The sequence below is a fragment of the Loxodonta africana genome, chromosome 12, assembly GCF_030014295.1.
Source record: "Loxodonta africana isolate mLoxAfr1 chromosome 12, mLoxAfr1.hap2, whole genome shotgun sequence".
NCBI classification, from domain to species: Eukaryota; Metazoa; Chordata; class Mammalia; order Proboscidea; family Elephantidae; genus Loxodonta; species Loxodonta africana.
The window spans coordinates 74,782,778-74,804,457 of NC_087353.1; the positions used below are offsets into that span (position 1 = coordinate 74,782,778).

The window sequence follows — 21,680 nt, forward strand, 5'->3', positions numbered from 1 at the left end:
TTCCCTTAAATTGACCGTACATGGACAGTCATAAAGATATGAAAAGCACAAAGCCCGTTAACATATCGGCTAGTTTCTGAAGTAAAGATACCACCCCTGATTCTAAAAATCATCCATGGTTTTTGACAAATTTTTTTCTAAAGAGTATCTCTTTTTCTTAAGGAGACACATGTTTTAGGAGATACATGCTGAAGTATTTAATCATGAAGTGTTATGATAATCTGCAACTAACTTTCAAATGATTTCGAAAAAAAAACTACTGTGCATAGATATATACACAGAGAAAGAAAAAATAAATGTGGGAAAATGTTCACAAGGGGCAAATCTACATGAAAAGCATACAGGCACTGCTACTACTTTTCTGTAGGTTTGCAATTCTTCAAAATAAAACGGGGGAATCATTTTCAAATTCATATATAATCTTAATAACAATAATGAGAAAACATTAATGACTTCAGATAAGCTTTCAGTGATACCTAAGGACATTGTACAGGTAACTATTCCTGCACCTAAAATGTCAACCTCATTTCATTTAAAACCTTCAGGATGTCCTTCTTTAAACTGCAAATTAACTGTAGTTTGGTGGAGGAAGGAGGGTCAGGTCAGACCTTAAATTTCCTTAACAGGGTTGTGGGGAAAGCAAGTGCTAACAGGGAAAGGCCAGGGTACACTGGAGAATACTTGACAACTCCAGCTGTTACTCAAATTCTTCTGAATCCTGACTACAGATTTAAGTTCCTTACTTTTTTGATGAGCCACCAAGGCAATGGATGAGGAAGATGTTTACACCTGTACTTTTTTGGCAGCATTAAAATGTGTAACTCAAGTTACAAAACAGTCACCTGTTCAGCAACTGACATCCTCCTATTTGGATCGACATCTCGGCCCTCTAACTTGGCTTTCACTCTCTTCCACACGCTCACCGCATACGAGTTTCTCTCCTGCACAGCTACGAAGCAATGAAAACATCTCTAAGTCAAATTGCCATCTTGATTAAAAACATAACGCATCCTTATTTTAACTAATTACCTTTCCCAGTTTTAGGATCTCTGACGGCCTTTTTAGGACTACAAGCAACACTCTTGCCAGTTCCTGGAACAGCGCTTGGTGGAGTATCTGCTGATGTAGCAAGGTTTTTCTGAATCAGCTTTTTCGCATTCTGTGACATGACATCAGGCTGAGTCTTCTGACCAGTGTTGCTCCGGACTGCTACAGAGAGAGTTGGCAGTTCAATTTACATGTATACAGAAGATGGAGGGGGCAAAAGAGAAAGAGGAGAGGTGGTGGAGGTAAATATCCCAAAATAAATCAACTACAAATATACAGCCTTGAAAATAAACTTAGTTTTACAACCTTCAAGTCCTTATCCCTTGACAGAGTAACTGTCTTCCTCAAAAGCCCAAACGGACATGTTCACTAGCTTGTTGTGACACCAAAAAACTATAAACAACTTAACTGTCCAAGAGTGGAAGATTAATACAGTACACTCATAGAATGGCATATTAGATTTGGCAATTAAGTTATTTTCCAAAAGATGACTTAATGACTAAGAAATAATCAATGTAATATTAAGTGGGAAAAGCAATAAAAATTGTATTCACAGAATGATCCCAATTTGTGTGTGTGTGGGTGTATACACACATGCAGAGAAGTCAACAAATAACAAGTCAACAAACACACAGCAGCTTTACCTCTACTTAGAACTACAAATTTTTCTTTTCTGTCATTTACTTCTCTAAATCTCTCTGACCAGCATGTATTTTATAACCATAAAATAATTTTTACATGGATATTTGAATATAAACTATTTTTGAAGCTGAGATAAAACTGGTTCAGTTTGAGATATGACAGGGCTTAGGAAAACCCTTTAAAAAGGTGGTAACTCTAAACATATTAGATAATTTATAGTATAATTAAACATCTAGCATCTGTATGTGGATTTATTAATAGCTCCAAGATTCAGGTCTTCTTGAAATAGGAAAGTCCTACCTGCAGCAAAGGATGGCTGATAAGTAGCAGATGATGTTGGACTTGAACATTCATTTGTTGCATCGGTGACTAAGGGTGATGCAAAACTCACTAAATTATTATAGATACTGAAATACAAAATCAAATGGTTTATTTATCAAAGGTGTTACCGGATAACTTCTTATAAATAGAAACAGAACTAAAAAACATTAAATCTACAGACAAAACTTCTTACTACAACAGATGTTTTGCTTATATTTTAAATTTAAGCCAGGATGGCAGTATTCTTACCTCTGACTTTGTGTTTTCAGCTCTTTTAAGGTGGGAGTTATTTCCTGGAGCATTTCAACATGTTCTTGACTTCGAACCTGACCCATGGCCTGGACTAATGTAAACAGCACCGTCTGAATGTTGTCTTGCCATGATTTATATTCACCCAAGAACTGCCTAACACTATTCTCATAGGGAACATCTTCACCATCTGCCAGAGCAGCTTCTTCATCCTAGAATCAACATATTAACAATTTTTCTAAAAAAGATTTTTGCTTCAGCAATTACTTTCAAGAGTTTGATTGAGAATTAATAAATATTACAAATTTCAGTTAATGTATTTAACCTGTTTATTACAGTGCAACTCCTTTTCTACAAGAATCTTGTTTCCAGTATAAATATAAAAACTTCAAGTAAAAATTAATCCTAAAATTCTATTATTTACTGTTTTGTGACCATGAAGTAATTTAGCTTTTATTGGGGCTCAGTTTCCTGAACTATTTAGATCATGTATCATGTAAGAGACTTGAGAAAGAAGAGGCAATATTTCATTCATTTTGGAGGAAAACGTATATAGGTTTGGGGGTAAAGACAGGGATGAGGATGAGCAACTGGAGATCTAAGCCTTCTGAGACTAGGCTCAAGTCTCAACTCTGATACAAGTTATGTGACCTTGGGTGAGTCGATTAATTTCTTTAAGTCTCAGTTTTTCTGTGTATAAAATCAAAATAATACCCTGCCTAAAAATATGGTTGATGAAAAAAGACAACTCAGTTACAAATAAACTGGAAGGTGTGACTTGAGATAATTTTTGTTTACAAAATGTCATTTTCTCATAAACAAAACTACTTGTAATTTTATAAAAAGGGAAAGGTAAATGTGAGGGTGTCGATGGTATCGGTCTTACCTTAGCCATTGCTTTCAGGAGATGTTTGACATCTCCAAGCTGTCGGTTATGACCAGTAAGCACAGTCTTTATATTATCAACCAGATTCTGAATTGTTTCACAGATTGTTTCTATCTGCTGTTCTTTCTCTGTCTGAACTGCCCTCTGAGTAGACATATCCTGGGTCAATTGTTTATGTGCAGACAAAAGCCATTCAGAGCTGCCAATAGGATGTTCAAGACTGGTGTCCTAAATAGAACAATCATTTGTTTGATTTTAAGTCTCAGCTGGAATCATCTGATTCCTATCATCATCATCATCAAAAGGTATAAGTAACTCAAGCTGGCATAAAGAGAACCTCAGTTGCTAGAGTCATGCATTAATTACCCTATAAAATAGTGCTTAATTTCAACAAATTATGAAATACAGACTAAGATTTCTAACTTTTCTGCATAATCATTCAAAGTACAAATGCTTAAAGCTTAACCTGAGAAATATGTTTGGAATGACAAACACAATCCACATCCAGGTGCCTAAACTCACTCTAAACCATTCTTTAAAATGAAATCAGATATATGAATATCTCTGCAACGTTGTTAGTAATAAGCCAAATGTACCAAACAAAACAAAGAAAAAAGAATTCAGAGCTTCTCGATACACAGCCTAAAGCCTTCCCCACACTGTATAAACTCCAAGCTTATCAGCTTGGTATTTCTGGACTTAACTCATCTTTCCCATCTTCATCTCCCACTACTATCCTATGTTCAGTGCATCTGAATCACATGCTATACGCTGTCTTTCCCTTCCTCTCTGTAGCTGAGGATCCTTTTTACTTTCTCATTCATTGTTTGTGTACATGTAAGTTCCTTGAGAGCTATGACCAAGATTTTAAGTGTGATGTATCCCTGATAACAATGTTTTACATACATAACATTCTCAGTACATGTAAACAGAGTGAATGTATTCGTTAAATTCATTTTCAGGGTGTAACACTGGCTTTACCATTTTAAACACTGAGCCTCTTTACTCTCACCAGGATTCAAAACTCACCACTCTCTGTAATAAGCGAAGCTCTAACTCAGAGACCGAGCTGTTAAACTGGGATGCAAATGAACACATTTGCTGACACCGTTTGATTAGTTCAAATAACGCTGCATCCAGGTTTAAGGCTTCTGCAGTTCTAGTTCGTAAACTTTCAAAATGAATGATGTTGCTGCAGAGGAAAGTGACCTGTGAAGAAGCAAAAGAGGAATGGAACCATTTCCACAGAGAACCAAGCTGCAATTAATGACACAAACAATCACTATCTGCTTATTTCCAGAATTCAGCACCAGAACTAAAAACGTATGACTCTTTTTGGTCAACAGATGAAATTCTTACAAAGGCTTTAAATAAATGCACATTTTCATTTTTGTTGCTTTTGTTAGGTCTGAGATGGCCAAAAGCATTTAAGAACAATTACGTAAATATATCTTCTATATGCTTGTTTTTACATAGAAAATTTACTCCGTAATAAAATGGCTATTAATATTCAGCTGCAATTGTGTTACGTCGGAATTTCACAAAACATTTCTGCCAGAACATTCCCCTTCTGAGTCTGCCCCTGCTTAATTTTATGATAAAGATCACAAAACATTAACTGGACATCTGATAATAGTAAGCACATTTTTAAAGGTGATAAGATTTTTATAACAGTACTGTTATGTTTTTAAATAGTTCTTTATCTTTATAAATACATATGGAAATATTTACAGATAAAATGATAAAATGTTTGGGATTTCTATTAAATATGGGAAAGGAATGGGGACATAGATAAGTCAAGTTAGAACTTAAGTCAATAATTATTATACTTTGGTGACAGATACTTGGGTATCATTATACTAGTCTAGCTTTGCAACAATGGGCTTAAATATAGCAATGAAGTTAATCCACAACCTTTGGTAGTACACAAGGCCATAAAACATTTTTATTGCCGTGTGGAAAAAATAACATTCGGAATAACTTTTCAAACCTTTGGATCATCTTGGTTGCAAATAAAGATAACTTCGGACACATGGAATTAAAACTGTGTTTCTTTTTCAATATAGGCTTAATCCACTTCCTTAACAATTAATTGAAAGGCAATAAGGGCCTAGGAAAATAACAAACTGTGGGCTCAGCCTGGGGGAGGCTCCCCAAGGCCTATCCATCTTTCCCCCTCCGCTACACAGTGCTGTGAACTCTCAAGCTCTCCCTGGTTATCCCACAGGTAACTTCAAATCAGTTCTATAGGTTAACTCAATTATGTCATTCTATAACTGAATGTAAAGATGGCACACGTGAGTCACAATACCTGACTTGCTCTTTGGCTCTCTTTAAGGACAAGATTTCTTCTTTCGGCTATTGTTGCTTCAAAATCTTGTAGAACAGGTGCCAATGCAGGATTGGCACCACCTGCCCACTTGAGTCGCTGCTCAATACTTGCTTCAAGTGTTGCTAGTTTTTCCTACAAAAAGTCAGCAGCATCTCAGTGAATGTTTACAACCTCTCCACTTTCCAAGGGTTGATCGTTTTACATAATATGAAAGAGAGTCAACAGAAGCAGGATGGGGCATCTCATTCAGAAATCAAACCTTTAACCTACAGTCACCTTTTAGAATTAATCTTGATTTCACTTTGAATATTTGAGCCTAAACATGCCTGGGGAGGTAAGAACTGGTTTTCAGTTTATCATCCTGAAATACGCAGAACCAAGTTTCATCTCATTTTTTCTTTAAAAAGGTCTCCAAAAATAAAACAAAGCCTGCTGCACCAAAGTCCTACTGCACTATATGGACTATCTAAGAGAAAATCTATTTATACTTTCGATTACGAAAGGTGCAAGTCAGATTCCCACAGGTTCATAAGTAAATAATGCTAAAATTCCTTCCAGATCATAGTAACAAAGCTTTCTTGCAATTTAGTCAACATTTCAGGCAGAGAAATTCGCTGTCTGACTCTCTCCCTCTCTCACACATGTACATGCACACTCCCCTAAAAAGAAAGAGGACAAGGGTTCATTCTTCTAAATGGAAAATACAGCTTTTCTCTAATATACTGTATAGAAAGATTATTTCAATCTTCAAGGAAGTGAGCTCCAGAAATAATTATACTTGTGTTTTCATTAATATCAATTCATTTAAAGAGCAGAAAAATGTCAGTTACTACTACTGGATACAGGAGGTATACAATACAAAGACACATGCAGTCACCATCAACACTAGCTTCTCTTATTTAAAAATAGGGAAGATGGGAAGATTAAATATTTAGCTGAAATGGCAAAGACAACTAAATAGAGTCAATAATACTAGTCTGGAAAAAGGTTCTGCTGTCTTTTACAACACAGAATTTCATTATCTATACAATAGAGATAAGAAATGCCCAAGCTAGAGGCAGGGCCAAGATGGCAGAGTAGTCAAGACGCTTCCAGTAAACCCTCTTACAACAAAGGCCAGAAAAACAAGAGAAAAGATTACATTCATGACAAGCCAGAAGCCCTCAACATCAAAGGCAAGGTTAGAAAACGGACTAAGCGGCAGGGGGAAGGAGCTGCGGCGGGCTGGTGGTAGCGTATGGGCTGGTGGTGGTGGCGTTTCGCCGCAGTTTCCTCAGGCAGAAACATCCACCTGCACAGCCTACTCGCACCTCCGAAATCAGAGAAGAAGGGAGCTCTTGGCAAAAGCTGAGTACTTGCGTATATTTTACCACGCCCCCGCGCCCCCGCGCCCCCCGCCTGCCCCGAAGCCAGCTTCTGTGGCTGTCAGTTTCCCTGGGCCTGAGATAGGTCCTGATGTACAACCTGAGCCATTATCTCAGCCTTGGAGAAGGAATAAACCCACAGTTGGGGAAAAGCTAATCTGCCAGCTCCACTAACCTGGGGAGCTCAGGACAGAAGTGGTCCATGGACTTTGAATACCTTTCTCCCCACACGGACCTGTGCAGGCCTATTTCAGGAGAACAGGCCCTTGCTGGCAGGCTGCAACTGTTTCAGCTATGTAGTAGAAAGGTGGGTGTTTGATGTTTGACACTGCTTTGCCTATTAAACAGGGTCCTCCTCACCTACCCACCTCAGGGGCCTAAGGACTGGTGGCTCCACTCAGGTCATCCAGCCACCCACAACTGGGGTCCAAGGATAACTGGTACCTCCCTGTCCTCACAACCAAAAGCATTGGGTACCCAAGGTCCGTCTGCAGAACCCACCCACCTGTGCACTCGGGACGCACTTTCCTCATGGACACTCGGGGGACGGCTGTCAGCCCCCTGCCTTGTTCAGAGCGTGAGCCCCTGCTGCAACCAGATACCAGTACCTGTACCAATCACCCCCGCCCCCCTAAGACTGCAGGACAGAGCCTGTTTCACACACTTGATGACCAACTACCTGGACACCTGAGCTGAATCCATACAAGAAAAGTGAATGGACTGGACTCTTAGGCTCATACACCTGGTAACAGCTCTAGCCATCTGGTGTCAGGAAGTTAAAGCTTCAAAGGTGAAAATAATCAGCCTAGCTGACTCAAGCAACCTATCTGGGCATATCAAAACAAAAAGCAAGAAGCTAGGATACTTTTTTTTTTTTGGATACAGTAAGCAAACATACACTAATACAAAAACTTATAGATGACTCTGAGGCAACAGTCAATATCAAACCACATAAAGAGACCATGATGGCTTCAACAAGCTCTCAAAACAAGGAATCAAGGGATCTTCTGGATGAAGGTACCTTCCTGGAACTACTGGATGTAGAATATAAAAGGTTAATATACAGAACTCTTCAAGACATCAGGAATGTGATCAGGCAACATGCAGAACAAGCCAAGGAACACACACATAAAGCAGCTGAAAAAATTAAAAAGGTTATTCAAGAACATAATAAAAATTTAATAAACTGAAGAATCCCTAGAGAGACAGCAATCAGAAATTCAGAAGATTAACAATAAAATAACAGAATTAGACAACTCAACAGAAAGTCAGAGGAGAAGAATTGAGGAGGTGGAAGGCAGAATTTGTGAGACTGAAGATAAAGCACTTTCTACAATATACTTGAAGAAAAATCAGATAAAAGAATCTAAAAAATGAAAAAACCTTAAGAATCATGGGATTCTATCAAAGAAATTACCTACGAGTGATTGGAGTATCAGAACAGGGAGGGATAACAGAAAATACAGAGAGAATTGTTGAAGATTTGTTTGCAGAAAACTTCCCTGATGATCGTGAAAGATGAAAAGATATCTATCCAAGATGCTCATTGAACTCCACGTAAAGTAGATCTTAAAAGAAAGTCACCAAGACATATTATAATAAAACTCGCCAAAATCAAAGGTAAAGAGAGAATTTTAAGAATGGCTAGGGATAAGCGAAAAGTCACCTACAAAGGAAAGAATAAGATCGGACTACTCGGCAGAAACCATGCAGGCAAGAAGGCAGTGGGATGACTTATATAAAGCACTGAAGGAAAAAAACTGCCAGCCAAGAATCATATATCCAGCAAAGCTGCCTCTCAAATATGAAGGCAAAATTAGGACATTTTCAAATAAACAGAAGTTTAGGGAATTCATAAAAACCGAACCAAAACTACAAGAAACACTAAAGGGAGTTCTCTAGTTAGAAAATCAATAATATCAGGTATCAACCCAAGACTAGAACACTGGACAGAGTAATCAGATGTCAACCCAGATAGGGAAATCACAAAAATAAATCAAGATTTAAAAAAAAAAAAAAAAAAAAACTCAAAACACGGAAACAGCGATGTCATTGTGTAAAAAAAGACAACATTAAAACAATAAAGAGGGACTAAAAAATGTAGTCGTAGATCTTTCATACGGAGAAGACAAGGTGATATAAAGAAATAAAAGTTAGATTTAAACGTAGAAAAATAGGGGTAAATATTAAGGTAACCACAAAGGAGAGTAACTATCCTACTCATCAAAATAAAAAACAAGAAAAAAATAGAGACTCGGCAGAGACAAAATCAACAACGAATAAGAGGAAAAGACAATATATAAACTACTCAGCACAAAAAATTCAGCAGGAAAAAGAAACAGTCGACAGCACACAAAAAGAGACATCAAAACGACAGCACTAAATTCATACTTATCCATAGTTATGCTGAGTGTAAAATGGCCTAAATGCACCAATAAAGAGACAGAGAGTGGCAGAATGGATTAAAAAACATGATCCATCTATATGCTGCCTACAAGAGACACGCCTTAGACTTAGAGACACAAACAAACAAAAACTCAAAGGATGGAAAAAAATATATCAAGCAAACAACAATCAAAAAAGAGCAAGAGTAGCAATATTAATTTCAGACAAAATAGACTTTAAAGTTAAATCCACCAAAGAGGAGAAAGAAGGACACTATATAATGATTAAAGGGACAATATACCAGGAGGATGTGACCATATTAAATATTTACGCGCTCAATGACAGGGGTGCAAGATACATAAAACAAACTCTAACAGCACTGAAAAGCGAGATAGACAGCACTACAATTATAGTAGGAGACTTCAACCCACCAAAACACATATATGATCTTTATATACAAGAGTATTTTTTAAATAAAGTACTTCCAAATTAAAAAAAAAAAAGAGCCCATGCTTCTTGGATATTAATAATCAGATGTAACTGCTTACATACATTCCAGAAAACATATTAAATATTCAAAGTTCTTCTAATCATAATGGTTCCCTTGATGTACAAAGGCACAATAATTTTCACATTTGTTAATAACCTGAAATATTTAATGTATCTCTACTCCTGATTTGAAATATACTGCTACTGCAAGACCCAGTTTACCTTGAACGTTAAGAAATAAAAAACATATAAAAAGTAAAAACAAAAGTGAAAAAGAATTATGCTTTTCTGGCTTAGAAGCCAAGGACAGTCATGTAGATACATACCGAGCAGAGTAATAACATTTAATCACAGTATAGGTTATTTCTAAAAATAAAATATGCTCTGAGGAAGATCTGACAAAACACACCTGAACTGTTGCAATTGAAGTTTCAATTTGGCTTAGAGTATGGAGTTTCTTTTTCATGCTGGTTAGGATAGCAGACCGAGGTGGAGGTGTGACCGACATGGCTTGTGGTCGGTTGATAAGGAGATCTTCATGTTGCCACTGTTTAGAGAAAAAGAAATGCAAGAAAATTAGCAGGAAAAAAGCCTCTAGATAAATAGGGGAGAGGAAGTGTAAGTTAGCACTGGGGGAGAGGAAAAACAACAGCCAGCAACAGCAATGAGGGTGAGGGGTGGGAAGAGTAATATAAGAAACAAAAGAATCACAACCAGGTAAGAAATTTCCTGAGGTAGAGAATAGCTGATACATTTCTAGGATCAGTGATACGCAACATTTAAATAGTAATTCTGACCCTAGAGACTCCACAAGAAAACCACTGAAGCTAATAGAAAAACTCAGCAAACTGAAAAGATTTTTACAATGTTTCCCCTAAAATTGCCGATTTCTAAGGAAGTAAATCTTGCAAAATCTGCTGCAAAAGACCTGTTTAAAGTGTTGAAAAGCAAATCTGTCACCTTAAAGACTAAGGTGTGCCTGACCCAATCCATATAGTACTTTCAATCACAGCATAGGCATGTAAAAGCTGGACAATGAATAAGAACACTGAAGAAGAATTGACCCCTTTGAACTGTGGTGTTGGCAAAGCATACTGAATATACCATGGACTGCCAAAAGAATGAACAAATCTGTCTTGGAATAAGTACAACCAGAATGCTCCTTAGAAGCAAGGATGGTGAGACTGCGTCTTACATACTTTGGACATGTTGTCAAGAAAGATCAGTCCCTGGAGAAGGACATCATGCTTGGTAAAGCACAGGGTCAACGAAAAAGAGGAAGACCTTCGACAAGATGGATTGACACAGTGGTTGCAACAATGGGCTCAAGCTAACAACGATTGTGGGCATGGCGCAGGACCTGGCAGTGTTTCATTCTGTTGTACGCAGGGTTGCTATGAGTTGGAACCGACTCAACAGCACTTAACAACAAACTTTGAAACATATAAAATAATAAAACTTTACAGTATTAACTTTTTTAAGAAGGAATAAAATACACACAAAAAAATCAATGTACTATATAAGCAGGACTAATAGTAAACGCAATTTTAGAAGTTCGACTCCATTTTTTTTTTTAAGCTTATGAGCTAAGAACATAGCTACTGATAAAAGTCCAAAGAGAAAGAAAAACGCTGGTTCCATGCACTGAACTGAAACCACCAATTCCACTATAGTGTTAAAAAAAAAAAAAGCCCCCGTTGCCAATGAGTGGGTTCCAACACATAGTGACCCTATAGGACAAAGAGTAGAACTGCCCCATAGGGTTTACAAACAGCAGCTGATGGATTCGAACTGCTGATCTTTTGGTTAACGGCTGTAGCATTTAACCACTGCACCACCAGGGTAGCAGCTTCAATATAAATGATACAAAGTAACCACTGTAAAACAATCCCTAGAAATTTAGTTCTCCAAATATTTCTCCATGTGTTAGAACATATTTGAAGCCACTGACAATTCTAGAGTTTATATTTGAATAAGAACAAATTTCTATTGTGCACAGTGTCTTACATAGGACATCATATTCAGCCCTCAGTCATTATCCTTTGAGAGAGAGATTATTCCCATTCTACATATAAGAAAATCAGAGCTTAAGGAAATTAAGCTCAAAGTCTAATTTGAATCCAAATCCATCTCACCCTAAAGCCTATACTGTCATAAAAAAACCAAACCAAACCCACTGCTGTCAAGTCGATTCTGTCTCATTAAAAAAAGAGAAAAAAACCCACTGCTGTCAAATTGATTCTGACTCAAGAGTGACCCCATAGGACAGAGTAGAACTTCCCCATAGGGTTTCTAAGGCTGTAATCTTCACAGGAGCAAACTGCCACATCTTTCTCCCATGGAGTGCCTGGTATGTTTGAACCACTGACCTTTCAGTTAGCAGCCTAGTGCTTAACCACTGCACCACCAAGGAGTAAGGACAAAAGCAGATTTCTAAAAATAATTCCAAAATGAAGACAGATTTATGTACAAAGTTTTCATCACATCATTACAGTAACAGGGAAGTAGGCTCACTTCAGAAATAACCTTAATTAAATGCCCTACAGGAAGCCCATCCACACAATGAACTAGTCAACCACTAAAAACTGTATTTACAAAGAATACTTAATGACACGGGTATGCTAACCACACAATCTTGATGGAAACAAATTCAAAAGACACAAAGCTGTAAACACAGAATAATCTAAACCATGTAAAAGAAAAAACTGGAAAGAAAACATCAAAGTGCTAAAGACAGGTCCACTCTAGGTCGGCACAACTGCAGGCATGTTAAACATTTCTCTATATTGTTTATATTAATTCCTCCAGTTTTTCAAATTTCCTACATTGAGACAAAATACATTATAATGAAAAGCACTTACCTGAAACATGGCAATATGCAGCTGAACGCGCTGCAGGCTTGTCTTACAGGAAGAAATGCTGGTTTCCAGCCTTCGCACCAGGTCGTGCTTCTTCCAGGCAGTGTCGTAAGAGCTCGCTAACACCGTTGCCCTGTTCATGACCAACTGAGAGAACTTCCCAACCTGGATGTTTTGCTCCACCGCTTTCTTACACAGATCGTCCACGGAAACTTTGCTTTCAGCACCAAAGTCCTTTGCCTCTACTTGCGCGATGATGTCTACTCCCAGAGCACTGATAAAACTGCAAAGTGTGAGCCCCAGGGCTTGGTTTGGCAGTCCAATTAAAAGCTGCCTCACAAAATCAGCTGTGAAGGCCTTGATAGGTTTGGCCATTTGGTCTTCACTAAAACAAGAGTTTCTAAACAAGGTTTTCACATTGACAATCTGTACAGGTCCATTTACAGTATTTTGATCTTCAAGTGAGCTTGATCCTAAAAAAGGAAAATATTCTTAAAGTCTGTTATGCAAAATGAAAATACAGTAATAATGCTGCTCATTTAAAAGTACTGTAAAACCTGTGAAAGCTGGAACCTGTATAAAGCGGAAACCTGTCAGAGAAGGAAAACTCAAATATTTTCCACCAAAATGAGCGACAGAAAAGTGGTAAGACCGCACCCCGTCAAAGGCGGAAAACTCACAAGACCCAGAAAAACAAGGCAGTACCACTGAGTTCCAGCTTCACAGGTTTCACTGTATTTAAATTAAGGTTTTATAAACGTACAATTAAATCAAGCCCGCTCCACTCCGCCACCTTCCGAAGTACATGCAACTGAATCCAGCATGTGGAAATACGGAGTATTACCTGACAATGTTTTTGAAAAAGTACCACAGAGCCTGAAGAACTCCTTAATTGTCTGCAGTCTCTTTAGAAAGAAAATCTCTTCTAGCACCTGCCGGTGATTATCATCATCAAAAAAATTGACTTGGGTACTCCTGGCTTCCCTTATAATGTCAATCTTTCGCCAAGCTATAGGAATCTCCATCTTGTTTAACTACGTAAATAAAAGAAAATAAAGTTTATTTCACTACTCTTCACACACGGAACAACTATCTTATGTCACCTGCATTACTCGTACCAAGTGAATATTTACCTTTTCAACTAATAAGCCAAAAGCAGTTTCAACTTGGGCAAACATGCCATCAAACGCTACCAAAAGCATCTGGCCAGCTGACATTTTTGGTGTTTCATCAACTGAACCATTCCTTGGTTGGATTAACTCACCATACTGAGCATGCAGTATTCTAGGGGAAAAGAAAACAGAATTAAAACCCACACTGAGGAGTAACGCACTTTCAGGAGAAAAAAAGATCAGCAAGTTTCCCAGCTGGCATGTAAAGTCTAGGAAGCCTTTTGACATGAAGGAAGAAGTATTCTTAATACAATGGTATTTAATGTCAATCACACTCTAAAGCCAATGGTTCTAGCTCAGTATCTGCAATTATTCATGTGATTACATTTTATGCAAACTTCAATTACATCAGTTTTAAAAAGCACTACATAAAATATTAAAGCCTCACTTTATGCACAGAATGTGAAATGGTATGAGCTCCCAATATTAAAATGTCAGGAATCACACAATTCTAAAGCTGGTAGGCCTAGCAAATTGCCAAGTGTGTTCACACTACTGCCACAGGGTAAGCCAAGCATGGACAGTAAACTGAAGTACCTGCCAGTTTTGGCAGGCTCAGTTTTGAACTATGCACATTTTGCATATGAGGTCTTCAGAGATACATCCCTCACATTATCACTAACATGAGACTTACAGTGTTGAAATACCCAAGTGCTATTCTAAACATTTAATATAAAAAACAAAAATACAACTGCCTGGTTCCTACAATTACTAACAGTAAAAATAATGTTAACTAGAACTTTAACTTTATCACACACACCACACAGAAATCATTTCAAATAGCTATGGAACCATTAGGAGTTGTCAAGAGAATAAAAAAACTAAGCTATCAGAGAAATTCCTAATGAAAAAAGAGCTGCAAAATGATATAAAATTTTCCTTAAGCTCATCAAAAAAAAAGTTTCTGAAACAAGCTACAAACAGGCTGCCATAAAACCGGGGATGAAGTTTGTCACCCAAAGCATAAATGAAAGGAAATGTTCCTACATATAAGCTTAAGGGAAGCCTGGATCAGATGATGATGTTAAGTACCATTGAGTTGATTTTAGACTCACAGGGACCCCATGTGGCAGGACAGAACTGCCCCACAGGCTTTCTATCTAGACTGTCATCTTTACACTAGGTCTTCCTCCCATGGAGCTTGCTGGGTAGGTTTGAATCACCAACCTTTCAATCAGCAGTCGAGCTCTTAACCATTGTGCCTCCAGGGCTGCAGTTTAGTGAGAAAGATAGGTGTATAGATTTAGCACCTAACTTCTTCAGGTCCTTTAGGGACAAAGGGGCCGAGAGCTTAGCTATGGGTATAACGAATGTCTGGAGGAACTGCCCGACCTCTACAGGTTTGGCTTTAAAAAACAGCACACTCCATTGTGTGTGTATCTGTAACCACAGCACTAAAATGATAAACGTACACATATGATAAAACTGTATAGGACTATACATATACACACACGCACACCAGTGCACATATAAGCGGTGAATGTTGAGTACGCTCCATGGATTGTACCAATGCCAATTTCACAGTGTTGCTACTGTACTACAGTTACGGGAGGGAGAGGGTGAAGGGTGCACAGGACCTCCCCGTGTAACTTCCTACAAATCTAGATTCATTTCGCAATGAAAATTTTTTTAAGGTAATGTATGTAAGCATTCATAAATAATTGTACTTGCTATAAAAATTAAAAAAGTAATCTTCCAGTATAATCAGCTAGAATCCTGTTAGCTGGCTTCCCCATCTCTTCCACAAGGAGACACAACATAGCTAGAGTTCGCTTGCCTGGCAACATCAATGTAATGAGCGTGTGTTTCTTCTTCAAGTCCCATAGCTGCATTTCTCAAATAGGCTTGAAGAGATTCAACCAGAGTCTGCAGGGGAACACCATCAGTCGTCTGTTCAATAAGAGTGTCCAGTTCATGAAGCATACTTTCTAACGTGTATTCCCCTTTCATTAAACATCTGAGCGCTTCTGGAAATATGATTTGCCGGAAATTTGAATTCAACTCCTATAAACATGTGAGAAATAGACTGTAATGTTTTCTGAGTTTAGATAAACAATAATTTAGATAACACAGAGAATGAAGTGTCATTATCACAGAAAAAAATTTATGAGAAGTGTAGTAAGTCACACATCTGGAGACTTGATGCCATATATTAAGAACAAACTTCTGCAATCCTAACTGCATTATGGCTACAGACCTCACACTCATCTGTATTCATTCAAAGGGGGAGGTCAAACCGCTTTTCTGACCCAAAGAGATGAGAAACATAGTGTTCAATATTGAACACAAATATAAAATTTAAGCTCATTTCAAGTGTCCACCTGAAGTGAGGTGTAGACTCCATTGGCCAAGTGAACGGCCTCGGATGCTTCCGCAGGGTTAGGTATGTCCAGGTCCTGTGGCACGAGGCGGCACTGCTTTAGCAGCTGAACTAGGCAGGTGACATTTCCACTCATACTGCAGAGCTCTTCCAAGAACCAGGCCCCATCGCGAGAGGTCAGATCCACCAGCTGCTCCCCAGCACTCGAAGCCGCCCCTTCCATCATCAGGTTACGCCTAATGAAGTAAACACGGGCACAGTCAACAAGTAGACCACTACTTTGAAACCAAATAAGCCAAAGCGCCCACGAAAGAGGACACCTCCACATCAGAAAAGAAATAAAGTAGCTGTAACATGGGCAAGAGCTCAAGAAGAAACACAGGACACATGAAATGTCAACAAGCACAGATGTTTTTAAGACAATGTAACAGTCTCAAAAGGAGGCTAGCCGACTCACCTTGTAAGGGTACAAAGGGCAGAAATAATAACACTTGCTAGACTCAAAGAGCCTTCTTCTCCATTCTCATGAAGAAAAACTTTAATGCAGCGTTCAATTTCTTTCAGCTGATCTTCACAAACTGGCACAGTGACAGCTTCTTGTTTCAAGCGTTCCACCTGTCTAATAAGCCTGCTGTTTATATCTGCAGCATACCGCTGCAGGGTCATTTCAGTGGCGGTGATGAACTGACACACTGTTGGGGGTGGCTGGGGAGCATACTGCATTTCATATCTATAAAAATAAAGGGGTACATATGTATAACATAACCACCCCCTGCTTGTGAAGAAAGTTCACACTTTACAAAATAAGAGAGAATATTGCATTTGATCCTCAAACCTTGAAGAGTAGGAATCATTATTCGTTTTATAGGAAAGAAAGTCTCGAGAGCTTAAGCAACTTCCTAAGGATGACTCATTAGGGAGTAACAGAAACAATGTTTGCTTCCAGCTCTCCTTTCGCTAATCCCACTGCTCTTATGCTGGGATACATTTTAATTAGGAAAAACACACTGTTGTATAAGGGAAAATGTGAGCTCGGGTCCTCTTAAAACCACGACAAAGATGACTGCATTCAAATACCATCAATCCTTTCAGAAAAATAAAATACAAATGCAGTTTTAGAAGTTAACAGTCACTCTGCTTCCCGTCCCAAGGAAAAGTGAAAAAATGAAGTGCTATGACTCACTTCCTATAGAGCTCCTGACAGCGCTCTACAGTGGTGTTACAGATGAGCTCTTCCATCCAGGTCTTCCACTGCTCAATGCGATGTTTCTGGAATATGGCCTTGGGATACTGCAGGGCTACGGTTGCATAGTGATGCAGCTGTTCTAGGCAGCCGCGGAGGACTGAACGCCTCTGCTGTAGAAAACTGCCAACCTCCCCCTCCAGTTGCTCACACTGGCTAATCAAGTGGGCCTGACCAGCATTCTGCAGAAACGCTGTCGCTGGCACATAGCTTGGGGGACCTTTGGGTAAAAGACAGTATTAATCACAGTGAAACCATTTCAAGTCAGCCGTCATTGAAAGGGAGCACAAACCAGAACACCACACATAAACACACACCTACAAAACTCACATGCTCATACGTGTATCTAAAATAAGTCAATCCATACCAAGATCCATTTGGGTGCTTATCTCCTGAAGCAAACTTGCAAGCTGTGTTGCTTCTAAATTATTGAATGCAGCTTGATAATGTGTTATCCACTGTTCAAATTCATTCAACTTCACCTGGATTGCTTCCTGAACAGCTCTTTGCTGAGTCTGTAGCTGTGTGTGTTCAGAATACCTAATGGGGGGGGGGGGGGGGGGGATAAAAGGGTCACTTGCTGTTCTTTCTTCTATGCACTTTTACGATCCCGACTCTTTGCTCATACTTGGTCTACCTGACACATTCTTTGTTGAAACGTCCCTGATTTCTCTGGTTTTTCCCGACTCCACAGTTCTATCAACTATGCCCACAGCATTTTAAACAAAACTCTTAACACACCAGGCAGGCTTTGAGTTCCTTGAAGGTAAAAGACTGATGCTTTATAGATTTTGTCGTCTAAAAGCCCATGCAATGTCTGGCACTTGCATATTCAACTAATCTTTACTGAACACCTGCTCTGTACAAAGTTCATTCGCTTATATCACCGTATTTCATTTAATGCTTAAAAAAAAAAAAAAAAAAAAAAACTTGGCAAAGGAGATGAAACAGCTGCCGTTGTACAAATGAATACAAACTATAGAGAGAAAGCCAAAATCCTGGTTTTCTGAATCGAAGTTCAGTGTTGTAACCACTCTACCACCTATCTCTCGGTCACCAAGCACTCAAATAAAGCAGAAAATTTAAATGAATTATTTATTAATACTCTGAAATTACAGTCCTTAGGAGAACTTTTATTACTTAAGCAAGTGTTGCAATAATTCTTATCCAAGTCAGCAGTATTTACACAAACATAAGGTCTCCCTAATGGTATAATTTTTAATAAATTATTTGTAATAATAAAAATCCAACACTGTTTTAAACCTGTGTTGTAGAGTGTGAGAAGGATGATCCACCTCTTCGGCTCCTTCTAGAAACTCTATCTCCTCCAGCAGTTTGCCCTGTAGTTTTTCCACATCTGTCAGTTGCTCCTGCAAGCTTAGGTATTCATCTAAGCTGCTGTCCAGCTTGGGCAACACAACCAGCATCTCATCCCTGTTCTTAAACCAGTTCACCTGTAAAAAGGTATTATTAGGAAGATTCTTACAGGGTCAACTGTAACATATGAAGATGCCTGTTAGAAAGATCACATTACAAGGGCATTCCACACGTATTATTCTATTTAATCCTCAACAAAAAAAAACCTTGAAGGGTCGATGGCGTCAGCCTCATTTTACAGACAAAGATATTCAGAAGTTAACTACCTCGTCCAAGTTCATATAACCACGAATTGACAGACTCGATTTCATAACACCATGTAGTTACCACACCACCACGCTGACCAAGATTAGCATCGCTGGCTACCAGGATACTTAAAATCCAGGAGGGGGAGGTATCCAGTTAAAGAACACTTACAACAGTCACTGCTAACTACATAATTACACACTTAAAAAGTTAGTCTTTTCAAATCATGAGCACACCTCCTAGGAGTACGTGTGAGACCGCATGTGTCTTTGTACAGGAGCATGTTCTACTAAAAAGACTACTGAATTGGCATATGTCACTGCCCTGTCAATATCACACATTACAGTCTGGCAAAAATGTCATGTTAGAGAGTATCACTCAACTTCTCTATGCTGGTGTTTAATAACAAAAAGACGACAATGAGTTATTATTACATCCTTGACTTCACCTTAATTTCGGCTACTCTGGAAGAGAAGAGGCTGCGGGTGATCTCGCGTTCCATCTCCCTCTTGCTCTGCTTGCTCTCAGCCTGCTGGCCACCTCCACCATAGACAGCACCAGCAAATCCTGCCTCGCCTCCAGCTGTCCAGTCCACCAGGGGGTCATACACAAACGCCTCCAGCAGTGTCAGCAGAGTCTCTCTGCCACGCCGCATAATGTGTAGAACCTATTTTGAGAAGAATTTTTAAGTAAGTTGTGCCTTAAGTTTCTTCATTAAGATGCATTTTTTCAATCCCACAGATTTTGTTAATTTAATAGGTACACTAAGAGGTGTAACAGAAAAGAGCATACCTGTTCACAAGAAAGCCTAAAAACACCTTCTACTCCAGTTACACCCAGTGCTGTTTCAATGTTTTGCGTCATTCGAAAAGGTACTTTCTCAGGAACTCTAAGGCTTTTACCTTAAAAAGACAAATGGTTATATTTTTGCCCTTACACTAAAAAACATTTGACCTGTATATACATATCAAAATCCACTAAAATCTTACCTTTCTCAAAGCAAACATTGTAATCTATGTGAACAACTTCTCCTGTTGTCATATCTATGAGAACATTATCCAGATGTCTATCTCCAAGGCCAATTATGTATCCGACCATAGACATGACTGCAGTAGATCGTGCATAAGACTAAAAAAGGGAGGAGGAGCAAGTTAAACACCGCTGACAAACTTTGTTCTCCATGGACTTGATGCCCTGAAACTAAGAAGGCCAGCTTCCTAATTTAAAAACAAACAGAAAGGACTCCTCAGGGTGGCAGCATGTGGCCAGGCAGGCTCTGCACCAAGCAGCTGCATACGACATTGTGCTCCTGGCCCCAGTTTGCCTTTACCAGAATGCTGGATTTAAATTAAAAAAAAAAAATTTTTTCTTCAGCTTCCCTAGATTTTTCCCTTTCTGATTTTTTTTATTTTCCTTTTCATTTCGCCCATAACCATCCTGCTCCCATACACTGCCGTGGCTTTGTGTTTTTAAGACAAGTCCACAGGGAGGTGGGAAGGGGGGCGGGGAATGGTCAAGACAGGCAGCAGGCAAAGAAATACTAAGTCCAAAATAAAACACTTACCTGTGTAACTCTCCACCACTCATCAGGCGTTGTACAAGAGGACCACAGCTCTTTAGCAAGGAGATTCGGGGGCGTGGCCTCCATTAACTCCTCTAACACTGCCTTCATCACATGAAGAGGCCAATCCCGACGAGACACATCCAGACTAAGTCCAACTGCTTTCAAAGCAGGACCAATTTTACTATAATAAAGTTCGCTAGGACGGGGTACAATTCCAGGATTCTGAGGAGTTTGGTAGGAATCTTGGGCCTTTAAAAGATATGTTTTTTTTTTTTAAGGTAAAGTTTATTTAAATAAGGACAGAGATTATTTCTCATTGAAAGGAGTATTTTAAAAACTGATTTTTTCAGTAGCATTCTCTACCTACCCAGCTAAATGTCAACCACCAAATAGCCAATTCTTCTGGACATCATCTTTCTTATAATCGATATATCTTTCTTTTAATTAAGTACCACTACTTGATTGAAAAACTGGTCTAATGTTAAATTTTGAAGTTTCAAGTCAAAATTCAACACCCAAGTTACATTATTCTTTGTAACGTATCATTCCACTTTTAAATTATCATAATTCATCTATGTGGACACTTTACATTCTTCCCTCATATGATTTATCAATATAAAATTCACAACAGATATTCAGAAATCCTTTACATAAAAATTTTGATAGCTGTTCTCCAATTCTTACCTCTAATTCATCCTTCAATAATTGTTCTGTAGTCTCCTATGCCTACTTTTTTTTTTTTTTGGTGGGGGGGTAAAATATATGTAACATAAATTTTGCCTTTTTAACTATTTTTTTAAGTGTACAATTCAGTCCCTAAGCCCACTTTTAAAACTTGATTCCATTCAAACTCTTGCTCCTTGCATACCTGCCCTAATCTGAAGCATTTTCTTAGGCCAGGCGTGGATATGGAGGCCGAAACTGTGTAAGACTTATCTTTATATGCTTAGCACCGTCCCTGACATATATTTAGCACTCAGATATTTGGCTAAATGAATTCTAGATTAAGCTCCTAGTCTAGATCAAAGTCAACATTTCCCATATACACAGGATGCTATGGTGATGAACTCTAAATTCAAAGATGTTTCTTATTTACAAATTTAATTTAAAAGACCCTGGTAAGCCTGATAAAAGCATTACGATGTGAAATATCAAGTTACTGCGTGATTAACAACCACCCCCTCC

At 38.5% G+C, this 21,680-nt stretch overlaps 1 protein-coding gene across 6 annotated transcripts in view; it reads right to left on the bottom strand.

Annotated features, from left to right (window-relative positions):
• SMG1 (SMG1 nonsense mediated mRNA decay associated PI3K related kinase) overlaps positions 1–21,680 on the bottom strand; it is a 104,156-nt gene that overhangs the window by 8,065 nt on the left and 74,411 nt on the right. For 4 of the 6 annotated variants that reach the window (XM_023558795.2, XM_003418797.4, XM_023558796.2 and 1 more), the window contains 21 exons: positions 20,496–20,744; positions 19,921–20,059; positions 19,724–19,833; positions 19,380–19,598; positions 18,572–18,762; positions 17,676–17,848; positions 17,249–17,528; positions 16,523–16,795; positions 16,067–16,301; positions 15,523–15,749; positions 13,707–13,857; positions 13,418–13,607; positions 12,577–13,046; positions 10,125–10,262; positions 5,457–5,609; positions 4,175–4,354; positions 3,146–3,373; positions 2,260–2,471; positions 1,990–2,096; positions 1,030–1,209; positions 843–949 (listed from right to left, as the gene is read on the bottom strand). In XM_023558795.2, the coding sequence (XP_023414563.1) occupies positions 843–949; positions 1,030–1,209; positions 1,990–2,096; positions 2,260–2,471; positions 3,146–3,373; positions 4,175–4,354; positions 5,457–5,609; positions 10,125–10,262; positions 12,577–13,046; positions 13,418–13,607; positions 13,707–13,857; positions 15,523–15,749; positions 16,067–16,301; positions 16,523–16,795; positions 17,249–17,528; positions 17,676–17,848; positions 18,572–18,762; positions 19,380–19,598; positions 19,724–19,833; positions 19,921–20,059; positions 20,496–20,744 (4,212 nt within the window). The remainder of the gene's footprint in view (positions 1–842; positions 950–1,029; positions 1,210–1,989; positions 2,097–2,259; positions 2,472–3,145; positions 3,374–4,174; positions 4,355–5,456; positions 5,610–10,124; positions 10,263–12,576; positions 13,047–13,417; positions 13,608–13,706; positions 13,858–15,522; positions 15,750–16,066; positions 16,302–16,522; positions 16,796–17,248; positions 17,529–17,675; positions 17,849–18,571; positions 18,763–19,379; positions 19,599–19,723; positions 19,834–19,920; positions 20,060–20,495; positions 20,745–21,680) is intronic. The other 2 variants (XM_023558794.2, XM_064295637.1) reach the window with 2 other exon arrangements.